General features: G+C 43.8%; 1 protein-coding gene across 2 annotated transcripts in view; it reads left to right on the plus strand.

Annotated features, from left to right (window-relative positions):
* Positions 1 to 14,220, plus strand: part of LOC108027191 (uncharacterized) — a 32,224-nt gene that overhangs the window by 4,034 nt on the left and 13,970 nt on the right. The window contains exons 2-4 of one of the 2 annotated variants that reach the window (XM_017098492.3): positions 3,063 to 4,182; positions 8,705 to 8,852; positions 11,838 to 12,079. In XM_017098492.3, coding sequence (XP_016953981.2) covers positions 3,063 to 4,182; positions 8,705 to 8,852; positions 11,838 to 12,079 — 1,510 coding nt within the window. The remainder of the gene's footprint in view (positions 1 to 3,062; positions 4,183 to 8,704; positions 8,853 to 11,837; positions 12,080 to 14,220) is intronic. The other variant, XM_017098493.3, reaches the window with a different exon arrangement.

Raw genomic sequence — 14,220 nt, forward strand, 5'->3', positions numbered from 1 at the left:
TTTTATGTGTGCTGGTGCTGGTGCTGCTGCTGCTGCGGCGTCTGCGTCTTTCGGTCTTTTGGCCTGGTGAAAATAATAATAAAACGGGAATAAAATAAAGCAAGTAGAGGCGGAACGGAACGAAACGGACCCGGCCGGGTGCCGTGCCACACATTTCGTTTATATTTACTTGACAAGTTTTTGCACTGCGTCGGGACGTCTCCGTGTCCGTCTGCCTCTGTCTTTGTGTCTGTGCCAGAGCTACACTCGGAGAAACCCATTTGGATCTGGCACACACTTCTTATCAGAAGGCATTCAAATGTTTAATAACTTTTCCATGAACTGTGGAGTAATAATGACGCTAAGCTAGTTGTATCATCCGCTTGTTTCTTATCAATGGGTCAAGGCATTAAAATATTTAGAGAGAATTCCAAGAATAATTGAGGTACAATAACGCCTTAGAGAATTTTTTTCAATCTTTAAGAGTCAAAAAACTAGAATTGAAATACAAGCGTGAGGTAGTTAAAGTCCCATCCCTTTTTCCTGTTTGGGCGCCACTTATTGGGAACGTTGTTACTTCATTTTTAAAAAGACTTCAATAATATCTTGGTGGAAATAAAATAAAATCCTTAAATATAGAAATTGCAAGGATGTTCAAAAATTTAAAACCCATTGTAAACTTAAAATACTGATAATAAAATCCAGTTTAGTCTTGTCTCAGGATAAATTGAGTAGAAAGTATGTACATTTTCCGATCTTTATTGTATCCCATAGGATCACTAAATATTGTCGACACCATCTCCTTCGAGTGCCCCGTTTCTCCCAGTGCTGTGCTTTGCCTTCTGCTTGGGACCAGTGTCTTGGGTCGCCCGTTTGCCATTTTTGGCGGTGCTATGCAGCGGCGCTCCACGTCATCAACAACATCATCAGTATGGTTCGGGTGTGGGGATGGGCTTGGGGATGGGGCCGCGTGGCCTGGGCTGGCCTGTTTTATAGTCCAAACGTGATAGCGAAATGTGCCGTCTTGCGGCTCCTCCTGTGCTCCTCCCGCCCCCGGGAGCCCCCTCCTGCTGTGCATTTTCGTGCAGTTCGAGGCTGGAGTTGTGGGTCTTTTTCAGTTTCCTTGGGACGGGAGCTCCTTCGCCTCGCCTCGGAAAAATAAATTAATGGAAAACATGCAAACATAAATTCTCTTTAGCTGTCAGGTGTTTCACATTTTAAACGTAAATTATAAATAAGCAAAGTAAAATTATAATTCCACCTAAATGTTTTATTTGCCACCGTCTGCTGTCTTCCGCCCCCTCACTTTTCCACTTTGGACACATTTTTCTTCTTGTGGCACATTTCTTTTGTGGCATTTCCATTCGCTCTATGACTGTGTGTGTTTGGGAGGATTAATTTTATTCAAATTAATGATGAAGCTTATAATTGGCCCCGTTTTTTTGTCCGGTCTTCGGTCTCCCGTCTCCGGTCTCTTCATTTTTAAATAAAGACACTCCACTGTGTGGCTGGCAACATCATCGTCATAGCTTCATAGCCAGCATCCAGCATCCAGCTCCAGAATCTCTGGGGGCTGGGGATGCCCATGCCGTGGCTTTTTAAGAGCATTTGACATGACTTGGGCTTCATTTTCCATTCGATGCGCCGCCGCCTCCACTTTGATTATGACGTGAAGTTGGCCAAGTGCAAATACTTTGCTGGTACTTTTTAATTAACTTAATTAGCATAGATGATGGGCTAAGAGTAGCGCTTACACAACATCAAAATTGCATTATGCCTCGCAAGCTTGCCCCGCCTCCCGGGGAAGCCGCCCCATTTTGATTTAGATTCTTTCGAGCATGCTGAATTTCTAAGGAGAGCCTTCATGACATAATAAATGACACATGGCCCGGCGACTCTTGACGGTGGCCTGGGGAAAAGCTTTTCATTTCCCCAACCATCACCAGAAATGAATGTTACATTCATGTAATAAGGAAGCTATGTGTGCTCTTGTAATCGATTTTGAAAGCTGAGTAGGTAAGGCGCACAGGTTATCCAGGAACATGCTGAATAATTATAAGTAACACGATAATCATGTGTCATGGTGATTGTATCCAGTTTGTAAGAGACGGTGTACGCGGAAGAAGGCATAAATTATGCCGTATGAATACTAGTGCATTACTATATCTCTTAAAGCAAAATATCTTTTGGAAAATACTCTAAAAACCCAGAGATCGAAGCTTTGAAGAGGCAGTTGCTTAGGGGGAACAAATGTGTTCCTAAGACACATTCTTTTGGAACCAAACATCGTTAAAAGAACTAAGAAATTCCTCAATTGGAAACTTTCACACCCAATGAAATTGATGGATTGACATTCGTCAAATGTAATTCGTCAAGAGCTTCGTGGTCCGACCACACAAAAATTAATTCCCATTCAACATCAAATTTTTGACCATCTTTCCGAACCTGAAAGTGACCAATTAAGCTTCCCTCAATGGGGAAAAATGTATGCTGCTCGGAGCGCATGCATGCGATATGGAAATTAAGAGTTCCCTAGCTGGAGGTCTATCCATTTGTTCGAGTATTCCGCTCCACGCACATGCCAAGAATCGGGAAATCTCTCAAGTGGTTTTTATTTTAGTCGAGTTTCCCCCTCGCTGGAGGCGCTAAATGCAGGAAAAGATTATGGCGGAGGAAATGCTGGCGATGGCGATGCAGACGTTCTTGGGCACAAACGCACATAAATCGATGCGTATAAATTTGGTGCCTAATTTTTTTATAGCGCGTGATTTTTGATTTACGCGTCGTTGGAAGTTTTATTTCGATTGGAGTGTCGGTTTCCCAGGGCCCATATTTATTTTTATTGCTTTTTAATGCGCCGCGCCGAGGAAGTTTTATTTATACATGTATGCACAGGCGAGCAACTGTTTTTGGTGCGTGTCATAAAGGCCGAACAATGAATCTTGTGGGATTATTTGCGTTCGCCGCGCCTTGCCCCTGCTGGGGTGCAGCTTTATTTTAAATTCAAATTCGCAGCCACCTTATATCATGTTTACTTGGCTTTATAATAATAAAATATTCCACTCTTGTCTCTGTGCCCGCAGGACACGCAGCAGCAGCAGCAGGAGCATCGGCAGCCACATCCGCCACCAATGCAGGCGGCACTGAGGACGGCGAGCTCCAGCTCAGGCTCCACCAGCTCCGCATCCACATGCACATCCTCAGCCACAGCCTCATGCACATCCAGGACGAGAGCAGGAACAACGTCGTTAATCTATTTACCGCCTTTCTGCTATCCATGTAAGCATGTGCCTGCGGCCGGCACCACGAGTCGGAGTAGGAGCCAGACGCTGAGCCAAGGCAGCTGCTGTCCGCCCGGCTGGGAACATAAAAATTATGATAAACATGCTTCAGCGGCGACGTTGACACCAGCAGCAGCAGCAGCAGCAACAGCAGCAACAGCAACAGCAACGGCCGCCACTTTGTCCTCCTCCTGGTCTGGGAAATTCCTGCAGCCGGGTATTCAGTTACCCGTGGCCGCAGCGGGGCATGGCTGCACCGATCTCCGGCAGACGTCGCAATTAGTTATGCCCACTCTGGGGGCAGGCGGGGACGGGCAAGTGGCTGAGGGCGTCTTGGAATGCAATGCCAAGCGAGGCTGGCGACGTGAGCGAATCCGGCGCGAAGGACCAAGTCATGCGTCTGCGGCGTCGCTGGCCCAGGTAAATCCAATCAGCACTAGCCCGGCAACAATGGACGAGGCAGGTGGAGGAGGAGATGGAGCAGGAGCAGGAGCAGGAGCCGGACAAGGAGTACTGGCGGATTCGCAAACAACGACAACGAAAACAACGGCAAGGGGCACAACTGGTGCCGCATTGCCGCATGATGAAGAGAATGATGAATGTAGGTGCTTTAACTCTAACGGTGATATTAGTCTGGATCGGCGGGGCCAGGCCGCGGAACTTTCCGGCATTACGTGGCTGATGTTCTTGTGGCAGCATCTGCTGCCGGGCAACGGAAGCACCACCCACGTCCGAACCCACAGCCCCACCCCCACCCACAACCACGAATCCACCCGCTTCCCCGCGGGGACAACACCGAAGGAGCAGGGAAGGAGCAGGAGCAGGAGCTGCTTGGCCATGACGTCTACAAAAAGCTGGCTGGGACCGCTGCTAATGCTCCTCCTGGCCACGTCCGTGAGCGGCTGGGGCGGTCGGCAAGATGGTGAGTAGCCCCCCGTCGATAAGTAGCGCTAGGATAAGAATTTATAATTTCACTTGGCGCGCCAAGAAAGTGGCCCAGCTAAGTTGGGGACCCCAGGACCCCAGAATCCTCCCCAGTCCCCATCCCCATCCCCATTACATTTAATTTTTGTGGCATAATTTGTACTCGCAACAGAGCGTCAGCTGGCGGCTCAACCCTCGCGCCACTCCTCCACCCCCTCCAAAGAACGGTCATGCCCAATTGAATCCATAAGTAGTTTGTGACCGCAGTTCTGCGTTCGTATATTGCGTTTCAACTGTTTCTCCATGAGCGAATTTACCCAAAAAAAGGAAAACAGGCAGAAAAACAATGAGCAACAGCCGCTCCGGCAACAGCAACATGCAGTGGCAAATTGTACGGAAATTGCCCGAAACAAACAGCCAGCAACCGCCGACCGCTGACCATAATTCACTCAAGTTAGACAAAAGCATTTTGCTCCGCCCCTAATCCTCCACCTACACCTCCGCCCCCGCCCCCATCCCCGCCAGCAACGCAGCTGTCCCTCTGCGAAACGAAAGTCCAAAATCCAGACCCAAGCCCAAAACGCAAATGAGTCTCGCAGGCAACAGCAAAGGCAAAGGCAGCGGCCGAAGCGTCATGGTCTTTGAGTTCGGAATAAGTGTTTGTCTGCTCGCTTCGGGGTGCGTATTGCCAGTCGATAGGGGTGGTCCAGTAATGGCTCCCTCAAACGTACGTACTACCCAGCCCTACTCCCAGCAACCCACTCCGCCAGAAGCGCCTAACGAACGAGCTCTTCAAATTGCGCACACCCATAAGTGTGGGCCACATAATTGGGTTAAGGAGTTGTTAGCGCGTTGAAGTTGTCATTATAGATCATCGTAGATAAGATAAGTGTACGTTGCCAGCGATAGGAAATTGCTTGTCATAACAGGAACCACAAATGACGGAGGAGTGCATAATTAATATCGTGTTAAATATTCTCGCTGTCAATCTCAATTGAATACTGGGGGAAATAATGGGGAGCGCTAGGCAATCATTAGGAATTATAACGAATTTTCTATATCTTAAACTGTATAATTCAGTTCTGGTGCGGTGAAGGAAATATTGCGATATGCCAAATCAAATCCATTGAAAAAGGAAAGTAAAATCAGTATTATAAAAAAAAACATCACAACTTGTAATATCTAAAATTTCAATAGTTGGTTCTTCAAAAATATATTTATCTAAAAGCGATATTCTAGATCCATTGCAAAATCACAATAAAGGAAATGTTTGGTTCTTCAAAATGATACCCATCTCATTCGGTAAAATCTAGCTCCGTTTTGAACATAATTCAAATGGTAGGTGGCTTTTGCCCGCGCCCATGCCTTGTTTAGCATATGTATGTGTCGGAAAAGGCCCTAAGATACCTTCCCCTCGCAGCTGGCAGAGCTCCCCGAGATTTATTTTGATTAATGCACCTGATTACTGTCAGTTTATAGGGATCCAGATCCATTGTGAGGAGCAACTCTTTGAGCATATTTATTTTATTTTGCTTCCCCCCTCATTTCGCTTTGTTGTCGCCTAAGCTTCTTCGGTACTCCCACCATCTGCCCGGTTTTTTCCCCCATACCTTTCTGTGTGTTTCTTTCTGAGCCACTCTAATCCAAACGAAAAACACACCGAACACGGAACACCGAAAATATATCTGAAAAGCCCCGTGCCCGCTTTTTCGCGCTCGCGTCCGTCATTTCAACTGTCTATACGCATTTGTACGCCTGTCTGTCCGTCTGTCAGCCAGTCAGTCGGTCGTGGTCTATGTCGTATATTTGCTTTTAGCTTGTATTTACTTAAGCTTGTCCTGCAGCATATTTTTCAGGGTTCCAGGGTTCGGGGGTTCAGGGGGTTCAGGGGGTTCAGGGCATGCGGGGAAGCGAATTACGAATTAAGGACGAAGGGCAACGTGCGCTGAATGTGTTGCGGCAGCAACAATACCATACTCGCTGCGGCACTCAGGCAAAAGTATTGAATCATGTTGGAAAATTATTCACGGTACTTGAAATTGGCGAAACAATTATTCGTCGGCGGGGGGTGGTTTTTCGGTTTCTGGGTTTTCGCTTTTGGGTTTTGGGTTTCGGGTTCCGGAACGCCGGCACTCTGGACTCCGGGACTCTCGAATCGTTCGGGGCGGTGGCTGCCCGGCAAAGTGTGCTACACTTTTCGCACAACAGGCGGCCCGCTGTGCGTATGGGCCGCATTATGACAGCCCAGCGAGTGCGGCCCGTAAAAAGCACAAGTCATTGGACAGCACACACACTCCTGCGTATGTTCGTACATTCGTGGAGCCAAAGCCAGAGCCAGAGCCAGAGCCATGGCTACATGGTGTGTATGTTCGACGGCAGTCGGAGGTCTGAGCTGCGGCTCAGTTGGGGCTCAGAGTTCAGAGCGCTGCGCTGATCCTGCGCATGAGTACCTTTTGTTTGCCGCAAATGTAAAAACAAAGGCAAAAAATGGAATCAACAAGGAACAAGTAAAATAAAAGAAAGGCAAGGAATAATAAAATAAAATGTGTATCGCTGTAAGCACGCCTCTCTGTGTGTGTGGCACCGTGTTGCTGTAGTTGTGGCTGCCGTTACTGCACAGGAAACAATTTGGTATCAGTTTAAAACATGGTGTTTTATAAATTAAATTGTGAATTATTATCTGCTTATCTCTTTTATTTGTAAAGGACTCTATGAAGCCTTATCGAATTCCTATAATATATAACTTTGGTAAAACGATATTACTTAAAAATAGTTGTTAACTATTTTGTCCGTATCTTTGTCCGTATATAGCACACCTTTGTGGTTTCAAGGTAATGCCCAAATGTGAAGTAATCGAACCTGTATTGTTTCTGATAGTTATTTTTAGGAAAATTCAGTTTTAGCAAGTACTAATTTTCATGCTTTAGTTTACTTGTGTTCAAAGCAAGGCAATTTGTTACCTATTTGCTATCATAGCTAAAACAGACAACTACCTACGGCTTAGATGCCTTTGTTAAGGGATTAAGTTGGGGGATTTGAAAAATATAGCGTTGTATGTACAGCAAAAGGAAGCAAATGTTGAAATCATTCAGGGGCCAGAGGGAAAACTATTATTTATTAAGTCTAGAATCTTATACAATCTTACTGTCTTACTCAGTAATCAATTTAAATACTAACAAATTAAAATACGTGTTGAGAAAAGAGTTATCAAACAGTTCAGTTGGTTTTTTAAGCAAGACTTCCCAGTTTGATGGAATTCCTCACTCTGCACATCAACTCTTTGCCTTTGGTTGTGTTTCTGTTTCTGGCTCGGGTGCGCACATTCGTCTCTCCTTGCGAGTTTTCTGTATTTGAATGCGTAGCCTGGGCTCGGACCGTGCTCCATCTCCGACTCCTCATCCTCATCCTCGTCCACATCCATTTCCATCTCCAACTGCTACTTGGCAGTTCCGAGTTTCCCACACCCACCGCCTGGCATCGCCATCTCCGTCTCCGCTCCGGTGCCTGCCCACCATCAGTACCGCCACCCTTATCCCACCTCCCACCTCCCACCACCCAACTCCTGAACGGCCCAACTCCCAACTCCCAGCTGAGAACCGAAACTCCCTGCCGCTGCCAATCGTGCCCAAACATTAAGCTATGTGTACGGCTCAGAGGGTGGTTTTACCATTTTCTATATGTATCCGTGTGCGGGTCTATACCCATTGTGCGGCACATAGTACTTATTGCCCGGGTGTGCGAGTGTGCGAGTGTGGCATGCCGTTAGCTAACTTTCCGTTTACGTTTCTTTCTCTATACTTTGGCTTCGCCTTTCCCATTTCCCTGCTCAGTTCAGCTCGGCTCCTTTTTTCCATTTCTCTTTTTTTAATATTCACAATTGCCATTTCGGTAGTTTTGCTGCCCGAGTGTGTGTGCGTCCGTATCTGTGTGTGACATTATTATTATTACGAGCAGTTTTTGGTTGCCTGGCTTGTTCAACTTATTTATGCGCCTGCCCTCCCCTAATCGTGTACCCTACCCTTGCTACCCTTAGCCCGAGCCCGGTGGAATATCCCAACTCCTCCTCATCGGGAGGGTCGTAAATTGCGGCCCCTTATGCGCACGCACTTAAATACAATCATAATAGTAATTGAAACAATTTACAAATTAAAAAGCCACAAATCTTGGCACCGAAAACTTGACAATACAATTAGAGACGATGCCGAGCTGATGGCGAAGAAAGTGGCCAACCGAAATCTAAATTTATCAATAAACAAGTGCCTTTTGTGGGCTTACTCGTAAATAAATGTGCCTCAAACGCACTTCATCGGGAAAGATTGCGGTTGCTCTCTTATACGGCTGGCTCCTAAATGAACAATGAGCGCAATTGAGGCCACACCAGCCGTACACATCCATACATAAATACGTACACATACTCGTATATCTGCAGTCCACGGGGAGGCAATTGGAATATAATATCTTAATGCATTAATGGTTAAGTCGTTTATTAATAAATTATTACTGTGTATTTTGGCTTGCAGCGCCCACAAATTGCACGTTTCCGGCACGATGGGAGGGCTCCTGGTTCCTGTCCGGCTATCAGCAGTCCATACACATCAAGGGCTCCCAGTTCAGCTATCGCGGCAGGTGTGCGGCCTCCGATGGTAACAAATATCTGATTGTCGACGAGTAAGTACCATCTCTCCGGCCGGGATCCACAGGGCCCTGCTCTTGGTCGGGGCTCGTGCATCCCGCTCCGCCTGCTAACAACAATATGCTAACCTCTCGACCCGATACTCGATCCATTGGCTGGCGAAATAAGTATTTCGTTCGTTTTTGGCTCAGGCCGAGGAAAATGAGATGTTCTGGTTTACTTTCCCCACTTAGTTACATGTATATCTATGTGTACAGCATATTTTTGTGTTGGTCCCTTTGTCGAGGAGTGCCTATAATTGAATAAGTTTTCATTTCTGACTGAGGAAGGTGTGTGTGCTTGGTAAAATGTGTTAAGGTAAGGCTGAGGACCCTCCGCACGGGCGGCAAAATGCAGCACTAACCTCATTAAAAAGAAGCCAGTCAGCACACCGGAGTGAGTGGAGTGCTGGCCAAAGACAACAGCGAGGGGTGGGCGACGGCGGCATCGGCGGCGGCAGGAGGCATGGGAAAGGGAGCTGCACTTGGAGGAAATATAAGGCTAAAAGAAGCACCTATCTATTGGAGTGAGAATTGACAAAGATGAAAGATTTTATACATTGGAAATATGCCATCGGTGCTCTAAAGTAATATTATTGACACATGAACTCTTTTATGTTAAGAAATTTTATTTTAAGCTCAGAGCACATATGACTAATCTAGCGTCTTACAGTATTTTATTTTTTGGAAAGCATAATGAATGGTATTTCTTGTTTTAGTTTAAAAAAATACCATACTAACCAAATTACTATAAATGGGTATACCCTAAATATTTTAAATTTGCTTTTGAACTTTGTGGCTTTAAAGAAATGTTTAACTTCTTAAGTAATGGATTGAAAGGTCTTAAGAATGGTTTTGCTATTAGGTAAATAAAATTATATGATTAGCTTAGATAATTCAGGACCATAGAGATTAAATTTTCTTTAGAAAGGAAATGTATCTTTTCGCTGTCAAAGTTAGTTGTAGGCATTCTAGAAGGGCTAGATTATGGTCTGATCTTCCTGCAGTAGTTTTTCTCAGTGCAGCATTCAAACCTGTCGTCAACGTTATCGCTGAGCGTTGTCGTTGCCGCTGTTGTTGTTGATGTTGCCGCCGTCTGCCAGCTGCTGCCGCTGCTCCTAGTCGTAACTTCTGCCTTTGAAACGGGTTTGAGAAGAGTAGAGTCTAGGCGGGTTTGTTGCCGCACCATGCCGCCCCGTGCTGCCATGCCACGGCCATGTCCTCGGCAATCCACACTCCATCTGCTCCGGTGCAGGGCTCTTTCTTGGAGGCAACGCGCTGCTCGTAATTCGGATGTTTGACAAGAGCCAGTCATGTACCGAGGCAAAAACCACCCATCTATCCCATCTATCTCTCTGTCCCCTACTACGTGTACATATTGCCCGATAGAATAGTCTTCCGTGCCTGTGTTTGTGTATCCCAGTAACCCGTACCCAGTATCCAGTAAATGCTACTGAGCCAAAGCTAAAACTAAATCAAACCTTTTACGTACCCACGTATTGTGTTTTTAATTTAAAGATCTGCCTTTTGACTACTCTGCGTCTGTCTTACTCTTTCGTCAATTCTCCTACCTAGCAGCTGTGTTTTATGCTGCTCATTTTCCGATGCCTTTTTTACGATACGAAACGAAAACCAAAGACATTTAAAGGAAAATTGCTTTTTGTACTGCGACTTTCCATGCCTTTTCCATTCCCTTTGCTTTCGTCTGGAATTTCCCTTTTTGTTTTCGTATGAATGTTTTTTAGTCGTAAAGCGCAATGTGGAAAACAATTAAAACCCTTTTAAGCTGCTTTCCTTAATGCGAAAAGAACAAGAAGTACCCACCAAAAAAGGCAAACATTGAGTTTCCCAAGTGGAGTTTATTTTGAATTTTGTGTTTTGCCATGTTTATGCTTATAAATACTTAATAAACATATGAATAATCCTATCCGTAAGCTAAGTTTTTACGTTGTAGCTGAAATGTGAAAATGTTTTTTGATTTTTCCGCTGCCTAACTTTTACTCTTTAAATAGTATTGGCCTTTTTGCTGTGCTGCTGGAGGCGAGGGCTGGCATTGTATTCATATTTTATTCACTCGCTGCCACGCCCTCTCCTCCGGCTGCTTTCATTTTGTTCTGTACAAGTTTTTGTCGTATACCAATAAATATCGTAAACACATCGAAACCAAACCGAGCCCCATCTACTATATCTAACCAACTAGGAAACCAACAGACCCCCTACATGTCGCCCAACCACAGTCAAAAATCAAACAAAACCCAGATGAAACTGTTTATTTTGAAACTTTATCTACTTACGTATACGAATAAATATGTATTCCAAATATTTTTACATCACTTTTCAACAACATATATATTTTGTGAGTTTCTTGCGTTATTAAGTGTACGTCCTTTGAGTTCCTTTCGATGATCATTTAATTACTTCTACTCGAAATATAACATCAACTTAGTAATCGCTTTTCAATCGACTATAACCAACTGAAGCGTGGACAAAGTCGAAACGTAACTCCTTCCCACCTTCGACTTTGGGCCCCACTTCTGGGATCATAACATGTTGATTCTGTACCTACCAGTTTGGCAAGAGTGGATCAAAGGATATTCGATAGAAGCCGGAGGGGACACGCCTCAGTGTGATTCTCCTTGTTTTGCACCCAGTAACACATTTACTCGTAAATAAGATATTTCGTTTCCGATACCTTCCACACACAAACACACGGAGGGACTTCAGAATGCCCGGTCAAAGTCTTAGCCTTAGTTTGCCAACCATTTTGTTTGTCGATTGCGCCAAGAACCCGAAACAAGCCAACACATCCCGCACCACCGAACCAAAGAACCAAAGAACCAAAGAAACCAGAAACAACTACCATGAATATTGACCCACATAACCATTATAACATTTACATGCAATACCATATATACCGTATACCGTATACCAAGTACCGATACCGAATACAAAACTTTTCGTTGCAACCAAAAACTTTTTTAGGAAAGGATGTCATCGTTGCCTGGTTATCTATGAGAAGCATAAAAATGTGCTCCAATATAAAGAAAGTGAGTGCGAAGGTGATAGTATGTATATGCATCAGTCGAACCCATCTGCACTGGCGATGCGTAGCTCTAATAAGCAAAGTGATCATAGGGGGGGAGCTCATCCCAATACGAACGGGCATTCAAGACTATCTTCATCGGATCAGTACATAATGAGATCCAATGACGATATGAATGATTGTAAGCATTAACTTTATATTTTTCTCTATATCTCTCTATCTCTCTCTAAAATAAGTTATAAGCAAAGCAAGCAAACTAAATGAAAATACAAAGACTCTATCTCCTAACTCGCTATCTCAATACCAGTTATCTGTTATCATTTCCACCTATTACATTTCGAAATGCTCCCTTAGTTAACCAACATGACTAACCTAACCTTATGATTTAAGCGCTATTTTCATTTCACTCAAAACGAGAATACAAAAGTTTTTCGTTCTGTCCAGTGACCAACTGAAAAGCAAAAAAGAAAAGAAGATGAAAACACGTTCTCAGTTTTACAACTCTTTTTGCAACACACACACAAAACAAACGCAGGACTTAGATGATTATTTCGGTACTTCTGATGAGTTCTATTCGGTTACTCTTCGTTTCCTTTTTTCATTCGAACTTTCTTTGGTTTTGGGTTCAGTTCGTGTATGATTTAATGCAACCTTCGGTTAATTATACAAAACAAAACCAAAAAAAGAAACGAAACCAAACCAAACCAAACTTGTAAATAGTCTCAAACAACAATTACTCTGCATACGAAATGAATAAAAATAACTCTACTTTGTTTACGTTTGTCATGGCAAGGGTCCTCTCTCTACCTCTCTCTCTGTATATCTCGAACTCACCTCACTCTAATCAAGCAAGCAATCAAGCAATCAATCAACAACGAATAACCACTCAATCTATCAATCAACAAGAAGTACATACTAACCACAAAAAATATATATATAACCACCTAGAAAGCCGATAACAATGCCAAAGTCAACTGTATACTCCCTCAACCTACACACGTTGCAATTTATACCGCAAAGTTACAACCTAAACTACTCGTACCACCATTAATATACCCACTACCCAAAGTTAGTGTCAATCCAATTAAGCCACTTAGTTGCGATTTTCAAGCGTATTAGCGGATTAGCAGATTAACCCCTCCCAACAGAGCCACCAATTAAGCCAAACTGAAACTGAAACTGAAACCGAAACCAGCGAGCCCGAAATCGAAACCGAGGGCCAGCGCAACTCAGTAGATTCAAAATACGAAACCATCTAGACAATGGAAAGCAGGCGGCAGGCTTTGTTTCTAATTCTAATTCCAAATCCAATTGAATCGGAACAAAAAGGCAAACCCCCAATCGAATCCATAAAAGAAGAGAAAAGGCAAAACAGGAAACTATAACCAGTTTTAGTTAAGAACCTTTGTTTCTCTCGTTTTCCGTTTGGTTTCTTCTTGGTTTTGTGCCTTTTTCGTTTCACCTTTACTGTAAATAATTAACAAAACCAGCGAAAACAAATTGTGTAAATATATAAAAAAGTAAAACAAAAACGAAACATGAGACTGAAAAATCAAATTGTTTGTTCCGTACCCATTTTTTATTACCAAACATTTACATATATCTAAATATATATCCTTATATATTTGCAAACTCTATTCAATATTTATATGATATGTATACTTTCCTTACTTCAACATTTTCAACCACTCCAACAACAGATCTCTCCAGAACCTAAAAACCAAAACCAAAACCAAAACTAAAACCCAAACTAAAACTAAAACTGAAACTACAAACTGGAAATCAATTTGGAGCAATTCAGAGTTAAAATACGTGTGAGAGAGTGTGTGCCAGTGTGTATTTGATTCAAAAGCATCCAGAGATGAATAATAACAAACAGAGGTGTGCACACACACGAGAAATTTGATTGGATTTTGGTTTTGAAATTTGCATATTTGAAATTTTGTACATTTTTACCAGCCGCAGCTAAGTTTTTGTACAGTTCGTTACGCGTTTGTTCCCCATCTGTATAGTTCTGTATAGCAAACAAAGCAAAAACCGAACCCCAAATGAGCACCCACACATTTGTATTTACAAAACAAACTTGTATTTAGTTGCGCCCCCAGAGATGCGACCCATCCACTCATCTGTAAATAAATCTCACCTCCAATCATGACAAAAGCAAACCAGAGACCAACACCCAGTACCAGAGACCAGCACACCGGACACGACGATCCTACAGAAACCGAGTATTAAAGTGTTAACTCTTGAACCAGTTTCCCCAACAAAAGCCCATTCAACTCTCTGGCGGCAGAGGCAGTGTATTGAATTTCCAATAAGTTC

This window comes from Drosophila biarmipes, chromosome 3R (assembly GCF_025231255.1).
Source record: "Drosophila biarmipes strain raj3 chromosome 3R, RU_DBia_V1.1, whole genome shotgun sequence".
Classification (NCBI taxonomy): Eukaryota; Metazoa; Arthropoda; class Insecta; order Diptera; family Drosophilidae; genus Drosophila; species Drosophila biarmipes.